This window comes from Panicum hallii, chromosome 9 (genome assembly GCF_002211085.1).
Source record: "Panicum hallii strain FIL2 chromosome 9, PHallii_v3.1, whole genome shotgun sequence".
Lineage (NCBI taxonomy): Eukaryota > Viridiplantae > Streptophyta > Magnoliopsida > Poales > Poaceae > Panicum > Panicum hallii.
In genome coordinates this window covers 72,524,924-72,543,807 of record NC_038050.1, presented here as the reverse complement: position 1 = coordinate 72,543,807, position 18,884 = coordinate 72,524,924, and the positions used below count along the sequence as shown (strand labels likewise).

General features: G+C 46.3%; 4 protein-coding genes across 5 annotated transcripts; 3 read left to right on the top strand and 1 right to left on the bottom strand.

Annotated features, from left to right (window-relative positions):
• Window positions 1-39: 39 nt before the first annotated feature.
• LOC112873447 lies at window positions 40-1,442 on the top strand. The gene is made up of 4 exons (XM_025936392.1): window positions 40-90; window positions 298-573; window positions 656-772; window positions 1,079-1,442. The coding sequence occupies exons 1-4, from the start codon at window positions 40-42 to the stop codon at window positions 1,133-1,135; spliced, it is 501 nt and encodes a 166-aa protein (XP_025792177.1). The 3' UTR covers window positions 1,136-1,442.
• A 149-nt stretch (window positions 1,443-1,591) lies between these two features.
• On the top strand, window positions 1,592-5,136 carry LOC112875901 (sphingoid long-chain bases kinase 2, mitochondrial-like). Its single transcript, XM_025939905.1, has 12 exons — window positions 1,592-1,950; window positions 2,048-2,124; window positions 2,276-2,329; window positions 2,412-2,471; window positions 2,633-2,710; window positions 2,794-2,840; window positions 2,939-2,979; window positions 3,304-3,388; window positions 3,460-3,574; window positions 3,674-3,796; window positions 3,882-3,982; window positions 4,645-5,136. Exons 1-12 carry the CDS (start codon window positions 1,797-1,799, stop codon window positions 4,772-4,774), a joined length of 1,065 nt encoding a protein of 354 aa, XP_025795690.1. The 5' UTR covers window positions 1,592-1,796; the 3' UTR covers window positions 4,775-5,136.
• Window positions 5,137-7,327: 2,191 nt separating this feature from the next.
• LOC112875898 (probable serine/threonine-protein kinase At1g01540) lies at window positions 7,328-11,145 on the top strand. The gene is made up of 7 exons (XM_025939902.1): window positions 7,328-8,244; window positions 8,890-8,994; window positions 9,095-9,217; window positions 9,996-10,166; window positions 10,260-10,389; window positions 10,472-10,681; window positions 10,766-11,145. Exons 1-7 carry the CDS (start codon window positions 7,520-7,522, stop codon window positions 10,853-10,855), a joined length of 1,554 nt encoding a protein of 517 aa, XP_025795687.1. The 5' UTR covers window positions 7,328-7,519; the 3' UTR covers window positions 10,856-11,145.
• Window positions 11,146-12,954: 1,809 nt separating this feature from the next.
• LOC112878269 lies at window positions 12,955-16,553 on the bottom strand. Of its 2 annotated transcripts, none has more exons than XM_025942712.1 (4): window positions 16,325-16,553; window positions 15,665-15,722; window positions 13,417-13,478; window positions 12,955-13,334 (listed from the first exon to the last, which is right to left on the bottom strand). In XM_025942712.1, exons 1-4 carry the CDS (start codon window positions 16,413-16,415, stop codon window positions 13,126-13,128), a joined length of 420 nt encoding a protein of 139 aa, XP_025798497.1. In that variant the 5' UTR covers window positions 16,416-16,553; the 3' UTR covers window positions 12,955-13,125. The 2 variants fall into 2 exon arrangements, with proteins under 2 accessions (XP_025798497.1, XP_025798498.1); XM_025942713.1 differs by having other exon boundaries at window positions 16,329-16,553.
• Window positions 16,554-18,884: the final 2,331 nt, after the last annotated feature.

Below are 18,884 nucleotides of genomic sequence, written 5' to 3'. Positions count from 1 at the left end.
CATCTCGTAAAAGAAAATCTTCATGAAAAGATCCGGCTAATGTCTGCCAGACATTTGCGGAGGAAGATCAAGAAAATCTTGTTCAGGTTGGTATGATGTGCTGAATACATTCTAGATGTGATTTTTACAGTCTTTCTAGACCTCTTAAGTACGTTGTCAATTCATTTCACTTGATGTCCTAACGTAGACGTTGATTTATTATACTGATGATTTTGTGCATGATTACAAAGTAGACATGTTCAAACAATTGAATGCACCTGAATTCTTAATATATCCATTGTCTGAAATTTGCTGCAGGATAAAGCTACTTCTGGCAAGCAGGGTCTTGGCATCAAGGGCCTGCCAATGAAAATTGCTGGCCATCGTTGGAAGGGAAACAAAACTTCATTTGGTGATAGTGACGACGATGATTCAGCCCAGTCCGATGAATATTCAGAAATTGAAGAGGACAATGAGGAACAACCGACTGCTGTTGAATCCATAGAGATAGAGAAGAATACAGAAAAAGGATTGCATGTGGATGTTAGATCCAAAACCAAGGTCAAGAAGCTTTGCAAAAGAATACTTCGTCAGGTATAATCGTCTTGTCTGTGTGGGTATGAGTCATGTGCCGTGCTCTGTTATATGATGGCTACTGGCTCTTTGTTCTTTCCAGGCCCCATCTCAGTCGATGAAATTGAAGGATCTTAAGGTAGCCGTTGAAGAACATTCTAATGTTGTATTCTCCAGCTTCTCTTGCAGACGTGAAGCTCTGTTGTTTCTGAAGAAGAAGGTATGCATATATATCATTACGCATTGAAGATCTATATCCGTCCAAAATGGGAAGGACCCTTTCCCCTTTCTGTCTGTTTTCTCTAAACTCTTGGCATTACCTACTAGGATAAAATCCCTCAGTCGAGCTATCTGCATCTTCAAACCAGTAACTTGGATGCATCCTTGTTCTTTTCTGATCGAGGAATAGTTATTTACTGATATGTTATAAGCAATATTCTCAGGCTGTATTTTATGCATGGGCCCTGAATACTGTTAGTATTTCTGCTCAGCGTTGATTCCCATTCCATCTCATTGTGTTCTGCAGCTTCAAGAGAGCACAAAGTTCAGCATAGAAGGCAAGAAAGTACATCTTGTGTCTTGAAAGCGAAGCAGATACAAAGTTTTGGGGGGCGGTGCGCTGTTGAGGTTTCCAGTGCTCATATTTGTTGTTGCTTGAGATTTGTAACAGAAGCAGTAGCACATTGAGCTCTGTAGTATAGATAAGGAATCAAACACTTTCGCAGATGCGGGAGGTTTGCAAAATTTCGTTAGGCGCAGAGGTGCTAATCTACATATGTTTGCCTCACATTCGATGTATCTCTAGCTGTTCTGGTTGGCCTGAGTCTACAAACTGCAGAACTATAGATTGTATGTGATTGTGCTATGTATGCTACTTATTTGCTTGCGAATTGTTTTGCACGTTCCATTATCGTCTAGTTGTCTGGCTATGCACATCAATCCAGCCATCCCTTCATTCAGAGAATCGTACAGTTGAAGGCATCCAAAAGAAAACAGATCTGCGGTTCCAAGTTCAGCAAGTCTATATTGCCTATGCAATTGCATTGCTGCAATTCGAATGCCTGCGAGACGTCTGAAGATCGTCTGAACAGACAACTGACTGGTGACTGCACATGAATCAGCAAGTCGAGGAAGTCTGCCTCATCCTGCATATGGCGTACTTCGACAGTCCGCGGCGCCTTTCAAGCCAGTAGTGTGCGTTTCGCTCTTCCGAGTCAAGTCGGGGATAAGCGGCAAGCGGCGCCATGGCCGCGCCGGCGACACCGAGGCCGTCCCTGATCCTCCCGCGTGCCTCCTCGCACTCCCACTCCCAACCCAGCGCCGGCGGCCTCACCTCCGACCGCGTCACCGCCTCCAACCGCCGGCGCGGCGACTTTGTTTTCGTCGTCAACCCTTCCGGTATGTTCCCGCATCCCTCTACCCCTCCGCCCCCGCTAGTACCCTTACGGATTTGCGCGCTAAACGCCGTTCTCTTCGCGCGTACTCCGCGTTGTAGGCGCCAATGGCCGCACGGGCAAGCAGTGGAAGCAGCTGCTCCCGCACCTCCGCACTCGCCTCGCCGACCAGTGCAACGTAAGCCGCCGTCCATAGCTTTCAGATTGCGAGATGATAACTTCCACCCTCGGATATGTAATTGCCGACTGAAACCCGGTCTCAGATCCGGCGGTAATTCGGCGATCTCATTCTCACAGAATGTTTTGATTTGTTGGTGTTGGCTGATCAGATTTGCGAGTGCATCACTTCGGGCCCATCCCACGCCATAGATGTCACAAGGGAGGTGTGTATGCGTTCCCTTGTCGAATACTTAGCTCCACCTGGCAACTTTCTTATAAGCACCAGTGGTAGTGTACTTACTGTAGGCTATAAAGGATGGGGCTGATGCCGTGATTGCTGTTGGCGGCGATGGTACGCTTCATGAGGTATTCATGTGTGTAAATTGTTTGTAAAACCATGCTAAATGTAGTTGGAAAATTCATGAGGCATCATGTGTGTAGAATCTGTAGATTGTTAATATTTTCCAAGGATTGAAATTGGGAGTGCTTATGGTTATAGAGTAGAGGATATTATTTTGAATATGTAGGTGGTGAATGGCTTCTTTTGGAAAGGAAGTCCAGTGCGTGCTCTTGATCGAGGGCCTGACCATTCAACGGCGCTTGGTGTGAGTAGTATGCCCTACCCTTTTGGCTTTTGGATACTTAAACTATAAGTTCAGTAGTGAAGTACGTTGTTGTTCTCTGACAGCTTATTCCACTCGGAACTGGCTCAGATTTTGCAAGGACATTTGGCTGGTATATTTGTTTCCTTTCCTGCTTGATCTACATATGACATAGTTATTTATTAACCTCTATTTTCTTTAAATTGGTGTCATTGTTTATTTTTAAACCAGGACTAATGATCCTCGTGACGCAATTGATCGGATTGTGAGAGGTTTCTTTCTTGATACTTTATTTTTGTGGTGTTTGAAGTGCTATGTATGTCTTTTCATGTTAATGGATGAAGTGTGAACAGTTGTATGGAAACAGAACATAGTGATCCAGTATTATGTGTCTTGTATTACTGATTGCAGTATTCTTAGTTTAAGAGAAACAATAAACTTCGCACTAGTCAAACATAGAAATTATATGACCTCTCTGTTCCCCTGTTCATCTTTTTCTAACATTTGTGGAAATAAGGGTTGGGTCGTGTGATATGATGGTTGTTTATGGATTTTTAATCTCTACATCTGAGATCACAAATAGATCTCTTTTGCAGGAGTAAAATCAAAACTAGACATAGGCGTGATGGAGAGTCCCAACAGAGAACCACACTTCTTTGTTAATGTTGCTGACATCCATTTGTAAGTGAAACATAGCCATGCGAAACATATATTCATTGGATGATTTGAAAAGAAAAATTATGTACCTGCAGGAGTGCTAAGGCAGGCTATTTTGCTTCTATGTACAAGAGATTTGGCAACTTATGCTATGTATTTGGAGCTTTAAGAGCCTTTTGGGGACATAATAATCGAGATATGAGAATAAAGGTGAGCTTTGATCTTGGTTTCTTTTGAAAGAAGAATTGCATGCTTTTGAGCATTCTTTTGCTCACCCTAACCCCACCTCTCTGCAACTGCACATGATAGGTAACTGGGGGAGAATGGAGAACTGTCCATAAAGTCACCGCTCTATGCATAGGAAATGCCAAGTACTTTGGTGGTGGTATGAAGATAACACCAACAGCCGATCCTTTTAGCGGTAACCTTGAGGTAATTCACATGATCAGTATTTATGTTTGAAGTTGTTCGTAAATACTTAGACACTGTAGCATTTCTAAGTTGTGGTAATTTATAGGTTGTTATTCTTCAACATTTCAAATGGTACGACTTTCTTCTGAAGCTACACAGGCTGTATGGAGGCACGCATCTGTCAGTGAATGGTGTGTCGTCAATAAGGTAAACATAAACCCTGAATCTCATCATGAAGGCTCTTTCCTTTGAGGTAGCAAGCATAACAAGCATACCAGAAATGAAATAGTTCGGTGTCTTCTCTAAAAGCACATGAAATGATTTTCTTAGATTGCATGATTTGACTTATGAAAGCTTTTACCTTAACTGAAGAGACACAAAGTGCTTTGGGTAGCATTGCTTTTTTATGCTGAGAAGGAAGGTAGTGGAATAGTTTCTTGAAGAGGTCCCAGCTGGGAAATCCTGAAGTGGAAAGTTCTAATTACTTTCTTGAGAGTTGAAATCCTAAGAGTAAGGGGTTAAAATAGCTTCTGGCTTCATTCACCAATACCCTCTAGTAGTCTGCTACTTTTATACCTAAGTTTATTTGACATAGGCTGTAACCTATAGGTCAGATAATCTGACAGGTTCATGACACAATAAAAATACAATTTGTTAGCCTTCCTCAATGTTAGAATATCTGTCAGAGGTCCAAATCGTGGAAGGAATTTTATTGGATGCTCAACTCCTTTCGTCCTGAACTGGGCTCTTCTTAGTGGTTTGAACTTTTCAAGCCTTTTAAAACAAAGACCAGCACTAGCGACCTGTTTTTATTTATTCTTTAGTAGCTATCAATCCATCTTCACCTAAGTGATAACATGCTTTTGCAGGGTTCAGTCTATTGAAGTAGCAGAGGTGACGGCTAGCGGTGGCATCTTTGTGCAATCTGATGGGGAGCATTTCGGCTTTCTGCCAACCAAATTTTCAGTTCTTCCTGGTGCAGTTGATTTCTTCTGCTAGATCGTCATGGTCTTTCTTGCTGTTGGACTGACAGAAAGATGCACGATTCTAGGTTAGATCACTGTTGCGAAATGATATGGCAATCTAGTTGCTCCATTCATCTCCTGCAGTACATCCAACAAGTTGTGCCGTGGTGTAGCACTACAACATGTAAGTACTATACTAGCCGTAAAATTTGGTGAGGGCAGGTGTGTACGAGTGTATTTAACCATTGGATTATTCTGTCAGCAATGTAAATTTGACAGCGACTTTCAGGCAGGCCTGTACCGTGTGGCAATAATTCTTGTTTGCCTGTGTCCCAACAACAACAGGGCCATGATTAGCTGTGCTCTAAGAATAAGTTAATGCACTCCCAACTTGCAATACCATGTACTATACGGATCAGCAGGGCACAAATCGCTAGCATTTCTTGTTTGCTCTGCTTGTTTGGTAGCAAGTGTTTATCTTGTAACTTGCTGTATTTTGTGCTGACCATATGGATCGTGGACTAGTAATCTACTGGTCCGTTATAGCGCTGACTTGTTCCGGCATTTCCGCAGAGGAAGTTGTGATGCCGTCGTCAAGCTTGGTCAAATCTCTCTTGTTTGCTGTGAAGTGATTCCCAATCAGAATCTGTGCCGGTTGATAATTCCAGTCCAGCCACACGCAAGGGATGATTTCTGTTGCTTGACGAGAAATGGGATGCCCGGGTCACTGGCAGGGAAAGCACCCTGCCCCCCGATGCCATGGCATCAAACTTTAAGCTGGTGTCACGGTCCGGCTGACCTGACTTTATTCTCATGACCTCGTGGCTTGACCGCCGCAAACCTGTGGTAAGCTTTGGAAGCGCAGCGGCAGTTTTTGGTTTTGAATGGTCAGTCAGACCAGCCATGGTAGAAACTGGGAAAAAGGTTGGTGACGAGGACCATCGCCAAGGTCCTATCCTGTACCTTGCTCGTCATCGTTCGCATGTGGTTTGGCAGCAGGTGACACTGTCTTTGTTTGGCCCGACTCGACGGCCTTTAGTGAAGTCTTGTTCACGTTGGACATTCTCCAGTAGACAAGCATGTTTGGGCCGTTGAACTGAACATTGGAGCCACAGTCCACTGCGCACGCACGGGCACGGCTTCAGCGATGCGTTTACGGGGCCGCGGCATCGCCGTGTCAACCGACCGCCGAACAAGGCAGCCGTCGTGTCCTGTAGCTGCTGCAGCCAGTTGGATGGGGAATTGGGGTCTTGGGGATATGGATTTGCAGATGCTTTGGCGCTTAAAAGTGCTGGCTGCTGCGGATGGCTGGCGCAATATGCCTCCCGCGTTTGGGCGCCACGATTATGGTTTGCTTATGGCTTAAGCGATTGGTCGCCATCTATCTATCGGCGATCGTCTCCGGGACAAGCTGGCTGCCTGCCGACGCATGCATGGTGCCGGTAAGCTGGCGAGACGTCGCCAATTGCCGAGCCGCCAAGCGTGCGATGGGATGTGGAAGCCTGGATGCGCTTGGACGCCCGGCGCACGCGGTCATCTCCGATCGATCTCGTCTCAGCCAGAGCCCGGGGCCCGGGGCGTCTGTGAGTACCGTCTTGCTTGTGCCCCCGTGCCGCCGAGCTGTCACGGCGCCATCTGACAGCTAGCCCACGCAAATCTTGGCAGCCAGATTTATCTGCAGGCTTCGACACACGTAGCCTTTAGGCTGTGGCTGGATGGCAAGCAAATGCGCTCGACACATTTGGTGCCAAGTGGTTTCGTACTAGTACGTGGTATCTTGTAGCATGGTATTTGACTATGCTAAATAATACTGGTAATCTAGTATCTGTAACCTTGCTTTTGTACACTTCACCGACTTTTAAAGTGCCAGCCGTATGACACATTAACATAAATAGCAGCCAGCAGGCAGCTAAACTTGATTGATTCTAAAAATCCAAAGTCTACGAATGATACCACAATGACAACCAGACGCAACGTCATTTTCGTCGGCCATCAAGATGGGATATCCAAGTGTCATTAGCTAATCAATCAGTGCCAGGACCTTTTCTAAAGCACGCTCCTGATTTGCAGCACAACAATTTCTCCCAACTGAAAATTTCGCACCACGATCTTGAGCGAAGGGAGTGTTTGGTTCCCCTTACCTCCGTCATGTTGTATGTTTAATACTAATTAGCCCATATGATGCTAGTAAATATGTGCTAACCATAAATTAGTTAGACTTATTAGATTCGTCTCATAAATAAGCCTAATCTTATACAGTTAGTTCTATAATTAGTTTATGTTAGTTTTTCTAATTAACATACGTTTCTTAAGATAAATCCCACCCCTTCCTAAAATAACTTTTCAATACTGACGGTTCCATCAAATGGACGCAGAGCATCCTCTCAAAAAAAAATCTCTGAAAAAAGATCAAATTTTAGTGGCGCTCGCACTGAAGGACCTCGCACCTCAGTGATCTCACTGTCACTGGGTCAGCATGACAGTGGAGCCCACCTGTCATAAGAAGCGCGCCGATAAAGCAACCCCAAAGCTAACGGCCACCGCAGCACACTACCCCACACCCCGCAAACAAACGCTACACCCACCCATCCAAACCTCCCCCAGCACGCTCCCCGCCCTCCTCGCCTTCATTCATCTCTCTCTCTCTCTCTCTCTCTCTCTCTCTCGTCAAGCGAGTCCGTCGCATGCATATGTAAAGCAGCAGCAGGCAAGAATCCAAAGCGAAAGAAAGGGGGTTCTATCTCTCTCCCCCGTCTCTGTTTCATCAGCATCGCCGGCGATGGCGGCGCTGAGGAGGCTGCTGGCGGATGCGCCGCTGGGGCACCACCACAAGCAGGGCGGTGCGCCGTCGGACTGGAGCGCGGGGTACCTCAACGGGTGGCTGTCGCAGCAGACGCCGGTGTTCGGGCTCCGCCTCTGGGTGCTCATCGGCATCGCCGTCGGCGCCGCCATCGTGCTCGTGCTCCTCCTCATCTTCGTCTGCCTCTCGCGCCGCCGCCGCCGCCGCGACGAGGTGCTCGCGGCCAACCTCTACCCCGCCGACACCAAGCTGCTCAAGCAGCACCTGCAGCAGGCCACGCCGACCAAGGATATCCAGGAGATCGTCCGCCGCCAGCAGCAGCAGCAGCCGCAGACGCCGCCGCAGCCCGCGGTGCAGCTCGCGAAAGCAGAGCCGCCAGTGACGCCGCCGCCGCAGCATAGGGCGCAGGCGCCGGTGATTCCGACCCCACCCGCGCGGAAAACGCCTGGCAGCGGCATGTCGGCCACGGCGAGCGGCGGGAGCGAGCGGGACGGGGCCACTCCGAGGAGTACCGGGAGCGCCGCGGGGGCGCCGGAGGTCTCGCACCTCGGGTGGGGCCACTGGTTCACGCTCCGTGAGCTGGAGGAGGCCACGGACGGGCTCGCCGAGGAGAATGTGATCGGGGAGGGCGGCTACGGGATCGTGTACAGGGGCACGTTGCACAACTCCACCATGATCGCTGTCAAGAACCTGCTCAATAATAGGTAACCAGGCGTCCTCTTTCGTGGAAAGTTCTTTGCCTATTTTGCTCATTTCAGCTTTCAGTTTGAATGGCGACACGAATCTGTTGTCTTTCGATTCATGCTGGTTTGGATTCTGTTTCGTCCCCGAAGATCGCGATTACCCTGAATTTGGATCTCGGAACGTCCTTTCTTACATGTTTGCATTTTGAGATGTTGAAAACGGGAAGGAGTCTTTCTCTCCTCCTTGAATTGATTGGGACCGAATTGATTACGAAGGGGAAAAAAACTCTCCCTCTACTGGTTCTTTCTCTGAATCGCGTGGCTGAGTGCCAGAGTGAATTTGTGGACTGAGATGTGAGTTCATATTCTATTTCCAATTGAAGAAATCCACTCTTCACTTTTTTATTCAGATTTTGGTCTTGCAAGTTTGCTGCTCTTGGGATGCTTTGCTGATGAAAGGTTGGTTTGTGGGGCTCAAGAACTTTCAAATTCCTGTAATCTTGACCTCTCTTTCTGTGTGCCCATGTCCACTTCGATTCTCCTCGATTTCTGTCCCACAAATTTGAATACGGCACACTTCTCTAGGATTAGGTTGCCGTTTCATTTCTCACCCCTATTTCATTATGCTGTCTGATAAAATTCTCATTTTTTTTACTGCTTCACCAGGGGTCAGGCTGAGAAGGAGTTCAAGGTGGAGGTCGAAGCAATCGGTCGTGTTCGGCACAAGAATCTCGTCAGGTTGCTTGGCTACTGCGTAGAGGGTGCTTACAGGTAAAATGCAATGTTTTCATCATTCTGTAACACCTACTCTTCTCAGTTTAGGTTCCCAGTAATCGAAGCCTGATTCATATCGCTGTCTGTGCTTGGACAGGATGCTTATATATGAGTATGTGGACAATGGTAATCTTGATCAGTGGCTTCATGGTGATGTTGGGGAAGTGAGCCCACTAACCTGGGACATCAGGATGAACATTATGCTTGCAACTGCTAAAGGGTAATGCTTCTTTCGGTTCCATGTAGTGCACTAGTGTTATTGCTTAATTTCTTCTTGAGTCATATATAGTTTGGCATCTGTTGTGTACTGTTTAATATGTGTAAATGGAATTAATATGGTAACCAAATAGAGTCCAGAACCATTTAGATTTTAGAAGATGTCAGGCACTAGCTGCCATGATGAGCTCTGTTCTGTTACGGGTCATGCGTCTTGGTTGGAGCAATGGAGCCTAGTTAAGGTGAGAGTTTGTTTTCGAAGGAACTCGGTGCTTCACTATACTTGTTTGTTAGGACCTATTACTTGTCATGCACATATTCCCTTTTGAAAGTTGGAGAAAGAGACAGCCCATTGTAACCTATGTTTGTCAGATATGCCAAAAGAATAATGTTTTTCCCATTATGCATGGTACTCTTTTCATTATGATTCTGAAAATAATTCTTATATCCAACCATTTTAAATAGAAAGAAAAAGGTGTAAAATTCCTCAGACATTGCATGTGCTTATCTTCAATGGTTCTTTCTTTTTTGCTTCCTGTTGCCAGCTTGCTTTATTTTATTCAGAGCACCAGGATTGTTGTGATTCATCCATAGGCAGTGTAACTCTGTTTGTAAATATCTACACTGCATCTTGATATTCTGCTTACCGGTCAAAATCCAAACTCTAGAATCTTTGCCTGGAAGCAATACTTGGCTTTGGTTAAACAATCACATCATTTTTTTTATAAAGATGCATATGATAGTGAAATATCTCAAACTGACATCCAACTTCTACATACCAGGCTGGCCTATCTTCATGAGGGGCTGGAGCCGAAGGTTGTCCATCGTGACATCAAAGCTAGCAATATTCTTCTTGATCAGCAGTGGAATGCCAAAGTATCAGATTTTGGGCTCGCAAAGCTATTGTGCTCAGAGAAAAGCTACGTTACAACCCGTGTTATGGGAACCTTTGGGTTAGTAATGAGAGTCATTCCATACATATTGCTACTCAATCTACTGCAATGAAGCTAGATCTTATCATTACTGAACTGTTGGTATTGTTGCAGCTACGTGGCACCTGAATATGCCAGTACTGGGATGTTAAATGAGAGGAGTGATGTCTATAGCTTTGGCGTACTTATAATGGAGATCATCACTGGTAGATCTCCTGTAGATTATACAAGACCAGCTGGAGAGGTTAGTGTAGTTGCCTTCCTTGTAACTTTCTTTATCCAGAATATCAAGGTCCAGCAAAGGTGAACTCTACCATTCTGTGCAGGTGAACTTGGTTGAATGGCTGAAGACAATGGTTGCCGAGAGGAAAGCGGAGGAAGTAGTAGACCCTAAGATGGCTGAAAAGCCTTCTCCCAAAATACTGAAGCGGGCACTGCTTGTTGCGCTTCGCTGCGTCGACCCTGATGCCAACAAGAGGCCTAAAATGGGGCATGTAATTCACATGCTCGAAATGGATGATCTCCTATTCCGAGATGTATGTCTGAACCCTTAAGCATTTCTTCGCCTTTCGTTTACTGAACTGTAGTAATCACATTGCCAATTACATTGATACGTACAGGATAAGAAGGCCGGAAGGGAGACTTCAGACAGATACAGCTCCAAGGAGGATGGGAGCTTCAGCAAGCGCGAACACCATTGGTACAGATGATGAACTACAACGCAATACTAGACCAGGATATGAGGTTGTATGGATTGCCACTAGAGAGTAGCGATATTAACCGTGTTCCCATTACATTCTTTCCCCTCTCGTTCAATCTCATTGCTCTTTGATTGAATTATGTATATGCGAGCATCATTCTGTGGAGACACTTGATACTTGGATTACACAGACAAGTGTAGCAGCATGGTGCTGTGACTAACATGCCCCCAGGCAATACTTGCAGAGTTGCAGTTTTAAAGGCAAGGAATCCAGCAAAATGCAAGTACGGTTTTTGTCTACTCTGTTGCATCCTGTTCAAACACCAGTGATCCATTCCTGATTCCTACATGCTTTACTGCACTGGAAGAATAGCTAGCTGATCCCTTCTTCTTGTTGCTTACTGGTTGGTCAGTGCTTTGCTGCCTGCACATGATGTCACATGCCACTCTTATCACACTTTCGTTCATTCACCCTGCATCTGAGCCTTTGTTTGATTAGGGTCGCCATTAGCTATAGCAGACTGCGTGCAGATGCTTGCAAATTTTTATTATATTCTCCTGGCAAATGCCTTTGTCCAGTATACCGCATCTGGTGATCAGTCTCAAAGCATCTGGACCAGTTCTTGTCGCTTCGGCTTGTCTTTACATGGACGAGACTTTGAGCAGCTTTGAATAGTTTTTTACCGCGCACCAGCTCTGGATCTGGAAGCACTTATTAACTAAACCTGGTCACTCTGGCAGAGCGACCGATGAGAAAACTGGAGAGCTTCCGTGTCTGCGGTGATGGCTTGTGAGCAGCGACTTGCCATGCTACATGTCTGACCGTCGTGTGACCTCTTGAACTGGCAGCAGAGAAGTCCCTTTCGTTTTCAACGGCTAGCTTGGAGTTGGAGTTGCTGTACTTCATAAATGTTCAGACTTCAGAGGGCGCGAGATGTTCTCTTCGTTTCGCATAAAAAAAATTCAGGACAGTCATGGATGAGTCCAAAAACAACGGCCCTGGAAGCCGACTGGATCGAGAACAGAAAACAACAAGAGCACGCAACACAGCGAAGAGGTCTGGAATGGTTGGGCTGGCCACCAGCGAGTTCTTTGCACTGGGACTGTGTGATCCTGACGCGCTCGTCCCTTTCGCTCAATCAATCCAGGGATAAAGATGGTAGCCTGCCTAAGCTAAACAAGCTTAACACTAATTAACATGACACGTCTCTGAAAGTCGCGGATGTGCCGACGTGGCTGACATCAGACTCGTCAGTCGTCACCCACTGCAGATAGATAGCCGACAGCACAGTACCAGTAGTCGACGTCCGATCCATGGCACCATGCGATCTACGTCTAGTAGCGACCTGTGACCGTCCCCGAGTGTCTGGCACTGCATCTTGCAGCACCCAAAATTCCAAATGGCACACCTGTGAGCTAGCTGGTAGGAGGACACGTGAACAGGATATCTCCTCACCTCACCGGAGCTCACCAGGGCGGTGATCGACTGGCAACTGGATTCTCCGCTACCGACGGGGGCACCCACATGGAGTCTCGGGGTGTTTGCCATGTTTCGCCGCTGGCACCTGGCGGCACACATCCATGATTCCATCCAAGTCCATGTGATCCGTGGAGGAATCGAACGTTCGGCCCTGGTTTTTCCGGTGATCTGCCGCGCGCGTCCGACTCCAACGGCGACCCGGGCGCTCGGGCCGCTCTCGCACAGCTGGAGAGCAGCCAAGAAATGCCGTGCACGCCCGGCTGTCCCGACAGCGACGCGCACGCCGGGCTCGGCGACCAGACAAAACAAGCAACCGGATGTGTATCCCAGTGGAATCGCATCGAAATCCCGTCGCCTCACGGGACAAAAGACGCCGCCCCGTTCCGAGTCCCAGGACACACACAACACACTGGTCACTGGGATAAGAGGGAGAGACGGATAAGGAAAAGAAACGGAAGGCGACGCGCGTGACCACGGTTTGCCTGACGCAGCATCAGCAGCACAGCAGTAGTATAATCTCACAGCAGAAGACGGGATTGCAGAGGGCAATCATCACCGTCAGCCTTCCAAAAGCGGCTGACGCGACGCAATTATCATATGGGACCATGGCTGGCTGCACGATCAAAAGGTACAAGAGACCAGGGCTAGCATAGGAGCATGGGCACATTCATAATTTTCAGAGGATGAAAAGAAGGAAGTGGCTGCAGTTCAGCAGTGCCATGTGAAAGGTCACGCACTGAGCTAGCTATCTTGAGCTTGCTATGTACATTCATGCATGTAAAACTGCTTAGCTCTTTGGATCAACCGTCAGCTATCAAGAGAACGCAGGCTTCAGCTGGCATGCCAAACACAGGTCGCATGACATTGAGGGATGCAGAGGAGGGCAGCCACCAGCTGTGGTTCAGCTTCTTGCGTTTGACTGGCTTCCAACATCGGCAACCGGACCCCTGGGCTGTTTGTTGTTGTTCTCCGGAGCGAGATTGTCTGGAGCTGCTCTCTTTGGTCTCAGCTAGAGTTCAGGACAGGATTCAAGTATAGATGGTTAGATTCCATAGTCATGTGATCTATACAGCCTTGACGGAACAGCTTACCTTCTCCTCGGATTTCTGATAGAAGTGCCTCAGCAGGATGTTCCTGGGTTCTGTTGTTATCACTGCAATCCAATGTCACGATTTGTCAATCGATGAAATTAGGAGAAAGGAATTGGGAGATTTATGGCGATTTTAGTGGAAGTTCATGAGTGCCCCAGTGGAATTAAAATTCATAAAATGAAATTATATAAAGTGCTTGTTGAGTCTGACCTAACATGAGTGTAGCATATCTACAGACGAATGCACTCACATAATGGGAAAAAAAAAATAACCGACATACATATTGGTTAATAAAAAACCAACGAATTGTTTCACGGAATGAATCTGCCAAAACTTGGAAATGAACGTGGATGCATACAACTTCCATAATAAAAATAGACAGCAGAAATAGAATCTGCCATCAGCTTTCAAGGAATCAACTCCATGCCTGTAACATCTAGGCATGGTATTTAATAAATATTCACCACCAGAAGTTCATGCCTGAAGTCTGAAGTATCGTTCAGATTTAAGTCTCCCTCCAAATGGTTTGAATTGTTCACACAAAAACTAATCCAATAATATCTCGTCGCCTCATCAGCCCCAGAACAAGGCACATGCTTTTCTCTACCACCACCTTTTGCTCCTTAGCAATAATAGCTTGTTTCTTTCTTTAATTTGTCTTTTGGTACACTTGGTCAGCAGCGCACTATCAAGTTTTCACCAACACACCGAGGACATGACTGGGCCAAAGGGCCTGAATGCAAAAAAGGACTTCTTGTGGTTTTGTCTCGCCTGGTTAATGTTACGGTGAGAGAAAAGACCACAACAAACACTTCATACATGTTATAGAAATTGACAAACCAGTGTTTAAGCCAACAACCTAATCAGTATGAACATTACGCTGGTTCTAGTACTCTATGTGGATTGCATTTCACCTGGAAGGCTCCAATGGTTCAATTTTCCTGATACAGCCTTGAGGGTTCTACTCTGAAGGTGTAATGAATGTGTTTAACTGGCATTTGTTCTGTCTTAAACACCAACACCCATGCTCTACCCTCGACCTTGAGCACTACTTACCAGACCTTTCTTCATCTTCCTCATCCTCCAAGATCAAAATTCTTTTGGGCACTTAGTATATAAATCAGTGCAATGGTTCTGAGGGGTCTAGATGGCAAAACAAAAGGCAAACCAACCTAACCTAGCCATAACATATATAAGCTACAGATGGACATAGTAAGAACTCTGCTTGTGTTGTTTCAACATAGCCCGGGTAAAGGAGAAGGGGAGTTCTGATAGGCTCAGCGAGCCAGCATAAAAACCCAGCCACTCATATGGAGATGAAACCAACTACCCAAGAGAAATACTAATGTGCTGTTACCAATATGTTTCAGTAAAACTAGAAGCATGCCTTCATAAATTGGAATTTTCTACTGTAAAGTTATTAAAAAAAAAACTTGACCATGGCAAGATGAAATCCCCCTGGCTTTGTTTCAAGAAGGGGAGGACCGGACCGTGGCTGACCAGGAAACTCGCTGAAAGCAGTTCTCAGAGAGCTACACACATTTTGCAAGCACCCAGGTTTGAGGGTAGGTGGGTGGCCTCCTCGAAGGAGACTGTACAAAGTGAGTATGATTGGTTCTTGGAATTCCCTAATGTAACAGAGAAGGTTTCCTAATTAGTTTTGAAGGTAAAACTTTGACATTGAAAAAGGGGCAGTACCAGGCAATTTTACTAGAACGAAACAACATTTAATTAAATCACATAGTCACAGTTGGTAGCCTGGTACTGCTGACACTACCAGCTAGTAAAATAGCCAGTAAGGCAAGTAGTATTATACTGCATATGACTAAGATAGCTACTATTGAACAATCAATTATAGCTTTAGCTGCTGATTACCAGTAGCAGCAAGGAATTTATGGACTACAGGTTGGGGGGACATAGCAGAGGCCATCATTTGTGTAGGATAAGGTGTTCAGTAGTTCAGTCATTATGGCCTCTGAATCTTATGGAGAAACATGCTCTCCACTTCTGAAAGGAAAGAGAGTCATCTACCTACAGAACTTTTTGCAAACAGGTTCCCGAGACTTACTTTGCAATACGGAGCTTACATAATACTACAATAGACAGAAAAGGAATTCTCGGCTTAATGCGAACAAGTAATTCCATGGTATCAATTGCGTGCCAATGCACAGTGAGCAAATAAAATAAGATACATTTACAACAGGGAACAGCACTGGAACATTGGTTCAAGAACATAGGAAGGAGTTACCTTGATTGGGAGGCGGATCTGTCCTGTGAGTTGCAATGTAAGTGGCTGGTGTGACATTCTGATGGGATACACAGGGAAAGGAAAAAATCATCAGCATGAGGTCAACCGAGTATATCTTTCATAGCATAAGTTGTCACTTGTCAGCATGAAGTTCTATTAAGAATATAAAAATTACCTAGTAGCATTAGGGTCACTCTAAATGGATATATATGTGCTGCTGGAAGTACAGTGTGATCAGAAACACAAAAAGAACTACCATTAATCGACCAGGAGAACATCAACTGAATCTTTCTCAGGGCAGCCATGAGAAACCAAGACCTAAATGTTTGGACAACATTCAGAAAATTCACTGAAATTGAGCCGAGTCTCTGGCAAATGAGCTAAAAACAAACATTGATACCCTCTTTTCAAGCCATCCATACTGAGGATTCAGCAGAATCGAACAGTACGATCACTGATTCCTGCTTCAAGCCTAAAGGCGGTACAAAAAGAAGTTTTTATTGCGGATACAAGAGGCCGCAGATGTCACAGGCCAAGCACCCACTAATAGGTCCTAGCTTAACCTATTCAAGCTTATGCAGCAGCATCAGGAAGTATGGAGACATTCAGTACGGTATATTAGAGACGAGATCGCCAGAGGGGGGGGGGGGGTGTGCTGACCGACCGAGGGCTGAGCGGAGGGGTCGGCCGGGGCGAGCTGGCTGAAGTTGTGCGGGTTGTACGACGGCCAGCCGCCGAGAGAGCTCCCCATCTCCGCGCCGCCGCCGCCCGTCTTGTTCCCCTGGTGGTTTGTTGAGCCGGAATCGCCGTGCCGTCTCTGACTCCGGCGATGCTCCCCTCACTTCGTCTTCCGCAGGTGGTTAGCCCTTTTCTTTTTCTTCTTTCTTTTTTTTTTGGAAGAAAAAGGAGTGACGAACTGATGAATAGAAGTGGCCCCTGCAACGTACCTATTGGGCCTCGTTGCGGCCCATGTCGTTCCGGTCGGAAGGAGGTGGATAGCGCGATGCAGCCCAGCTCGGCCAACTGGTTACTACAAATCGCGATCTGGCCCAGACAGACGCCCGTCACGGTTTCTCGTCAGCGCGTGATCGTGGCCCAGCTCGGACTTTTGCAGCCGTGTGCTGGTCACTCGCTGCTTGGGCCCTGGCTGAGGATTCAGCTCGCCGTGGAGGTGGAGCCACCCTGTTCCGACTTCCGACGTCATCTGTAAGGACTGTGTGTTCCTGCGTCGTCAGATACAACTATTTCCAGTAACGGCGATGCTGGACGTGGACAGGTATATCCAGCTATCCGTCTGCCAGCGGTTGCTAGGAGAGTTGTGATTCGCCACAATCTGCCCAAATGGAGCTTGGTGGACAGAATGGTGAGAAAGAACAAACATCCTTTGCCGCCATGCATGAACCAAAGGCGCGGATTGTGACCCTTCGATTCTGACCCCTCACTGAGTCATGATGACGGCATCGATCCACCAATGACCAATGCTGCTGTGGATGCATGATCCACCAACGTCGTGCTGTTTTAATTAATTTCTTAGCCTACTAATAATATATGCATGCGTACATAATCGTGATGATGGTTCTTGACTCCGCAATAAAAAAAAAATATCACCGACTTTTCAATAATCCTCAGTATATGCATGACCCCGTAGGAATTTCTTTTCGGCTAGCTCAGTATAATAACCTCCTCACGTACGGCAAGATAACCTAAGAATTTTTTTGAACAGGGATAACCTAAGAAAAAGGATGCGTTGGTGGTGGGTCGTGACACACACGCTCCACTGCCCGCAACAGGCAGGCCGGACTTGGATTTCTCTCTTGTCTCGACGTGGATCGAAGCTGCGCGTGCATGTGTGATTGCTTTCCTGGCCTGGCCTAACCTTTCCTAGCTCGCATACGTAAACATCGATCGGTCGATGAGCTAGCTACATGCATGTTCATGATCGACCTCGACCCAGTTCGGTAAAGCAAGCAATCGCATCAAATGCTAAACTACTACTGGATCTGGATGCCCTACCTGTCCAGACATGCATTGCTTTTCTTCTCGTTCAGCGACTACACTACTACAAGCTCCTAGCAGTCAGCCCAGCTGTTAGCAATTGGCTCACGCGCTGCAATCAGCGGCCATAATGTCTCGTGAGATTGTCCCTAGCTAGCTTGGTGTGCAGAAACGCACGCACGGGGCGTCAGCATGCAGCCGCCCTTGAGATTGTCTGTCCCTGGGCGCATGCAGCAGAGAGTGCGGACGGACAGGCTCAGTCGTCGAGCATCGACCACCGGATGGTCCGCCCCCAAATCCAAGAATTATCAGAGAATCAATCATTCAGATCTGCACGCATGCAGCAAGTAATCTGCGAAGGACACTGCTAGCTGTTGATCGTTTCTGATCCAGTACTTTCTTAGTCAATAATCATGCCAGCAAAGTAAGTACTGTACTATCTTCTCTAGTTTGGAGGATCTGCTAAATATTACTTATTATTCATCTTCTCTAGTTCAACTTGCATTGGTGTAATAGCCTTCAGAATCTCCAGATTCTTTGTTTTAAAATATATTAACTATTATTATTCACGACAAAAAGAAAAATACACAATGACCTCGTACAGACATTTATTGTATCTGGGACTCACTCTATGGTATTTCAAATCGTACGTTCTCGACAAGTTTCTTGGGATATTTTCCATTGATTCGATTTCGGACCACCGGAACTGATTGTACGTTAGCAGTGCTCCGAGACTTGGACACCGGATCAAATTACAAATAAGGTAGTACTACCTTCATTCCAAATTACAAATCATTTTAGTTTCTCTGGATACGTATATTTTGCTATGCATTTAGATGTACACTATGTCTATATTTATAGAAAAACTATGTATCTAAGAAAAGCTAAAATGAATTATAATTAATTTGGAATGGAGGGAGTATCTCTGGAAACGGAAAGCTTGTAGTACTGTATATCGTCCCTGCCCAGACGGAGAAACGTAGTACTCACTCGTATGACCACAGGCAGAAGCGATGACTGTCGATTTCCTTGTCTGAAGAAAGCGACTGCCAATACTGCAGTGCAGGCTCCTCAATTAGCACGATAGCATCCCGAGTTCACCGAGTGCACGTCATCGATCGGCAGATGAAGCAATTGCCACGCTACGAGCCTTGCTCAACTTGTACATTATCATGCATCCTCCGATTTAAAAGAAATTACCAGAAGTGCTCCTTTACAATTAAGA

What these genes read in the sequence shown, in the direction of transcription:
- LOC112873447 (XM_025936392.1), top strand. Translation starts at nt 40, where the DNA reads ATGTCTGCCAGACATTTGCGGAGGAAGATCAAGAAAATCTTGTTCAGG. An exon ending in GCAAAAGAATACTTCGTCAG is followed by an intron (nt 574 to 655) that starts GTATAATCGTCT and finishes TGTTCTTTCCAG; the next exon opens with GCCCCATCTCAGTCGATGAA. An exon ending in TGTTGTTTCTGAAGAAGAAG is followed by an intron (nt 773 to 1,078) that starts GTATGCATATAT and finishes TGTGTTCTGCAG; the next exon opens with CTTCAAGAGAGCACAAAGTT.
- LOC112875901 (XM_025939905.1), top strand. Translation starts at nt 1,797, where the DNA reads ATGGCCGCGCCGGCGACACCGAGGCCGTCCCTGATCCTCCCGCGTGCC. An exon ending in ATCGAGATATGAGAATAAAG is followed by an intron (nt 3,575 to 3,673) that starts GTGAGCTTTGAT and finishes TGCACATGATAG; the next exon opens with GTAACTGGGGGAGAATGGAG. An exon ending in CTTTTAGCGGTAACCTTGAG is followed by an intron (nt 3,797 to 3,881) that starts GTAATTCACATG and finishes GGTAATTTATAG; the next exon opens with GTTGTTATTCTTCAACATTT.
- LOC112875898 (XM_025939902.1), top strand. Translation starts at nt 7,520, where the DNA reads ATGGCGGCGCTGAGGAGGCTGCTGGCGGATGCGCCGCTGGGGCACCAC. An exon ending in ATACAAGACCAGCTGGAGAG is followed by an intron (nt 10,390 to 10,471) that starts GTTAGTGTAGTT and finishes CATTCTGTGCAG; the next exon opens with GTGAACTTGGTTGAATGGCT. An exon ending in ATGATCTCCTATTCCGAGAT is followed by an intron (nt 10,682 to 10,765) that starts GTATGTCTGAAC and finishes TGATACGTACAG; the next exon opens with GATAAGAAGGCCGGAAGGGA.
- LOC112878269 (XM_025942712.1), bottom strand. Translation starts at nt 16,415, where the DNA reads ATGGGGAGCTCTCTCGGCGGCTGGCCGTCGTACAACCCGCACAACTTC. An exon ending in CTCCGCTCAGCCCTCGGTCG is followed by an intron (nt 15,723 to 16,324) that starts GTCAGCACACCC and finishes GTATCCCATCAG; the next exon opens with AATGTCACACCAGCCACTTA. An exon ending in AGATCCGCCTCCCAATCAAG is followed by an intron (nt 13,479 to 15,664) that starts GTAACTCCTTCC and finishes ATTGGATTGCAG; the next exon opens with TGATAACAACAGAACCCAGG.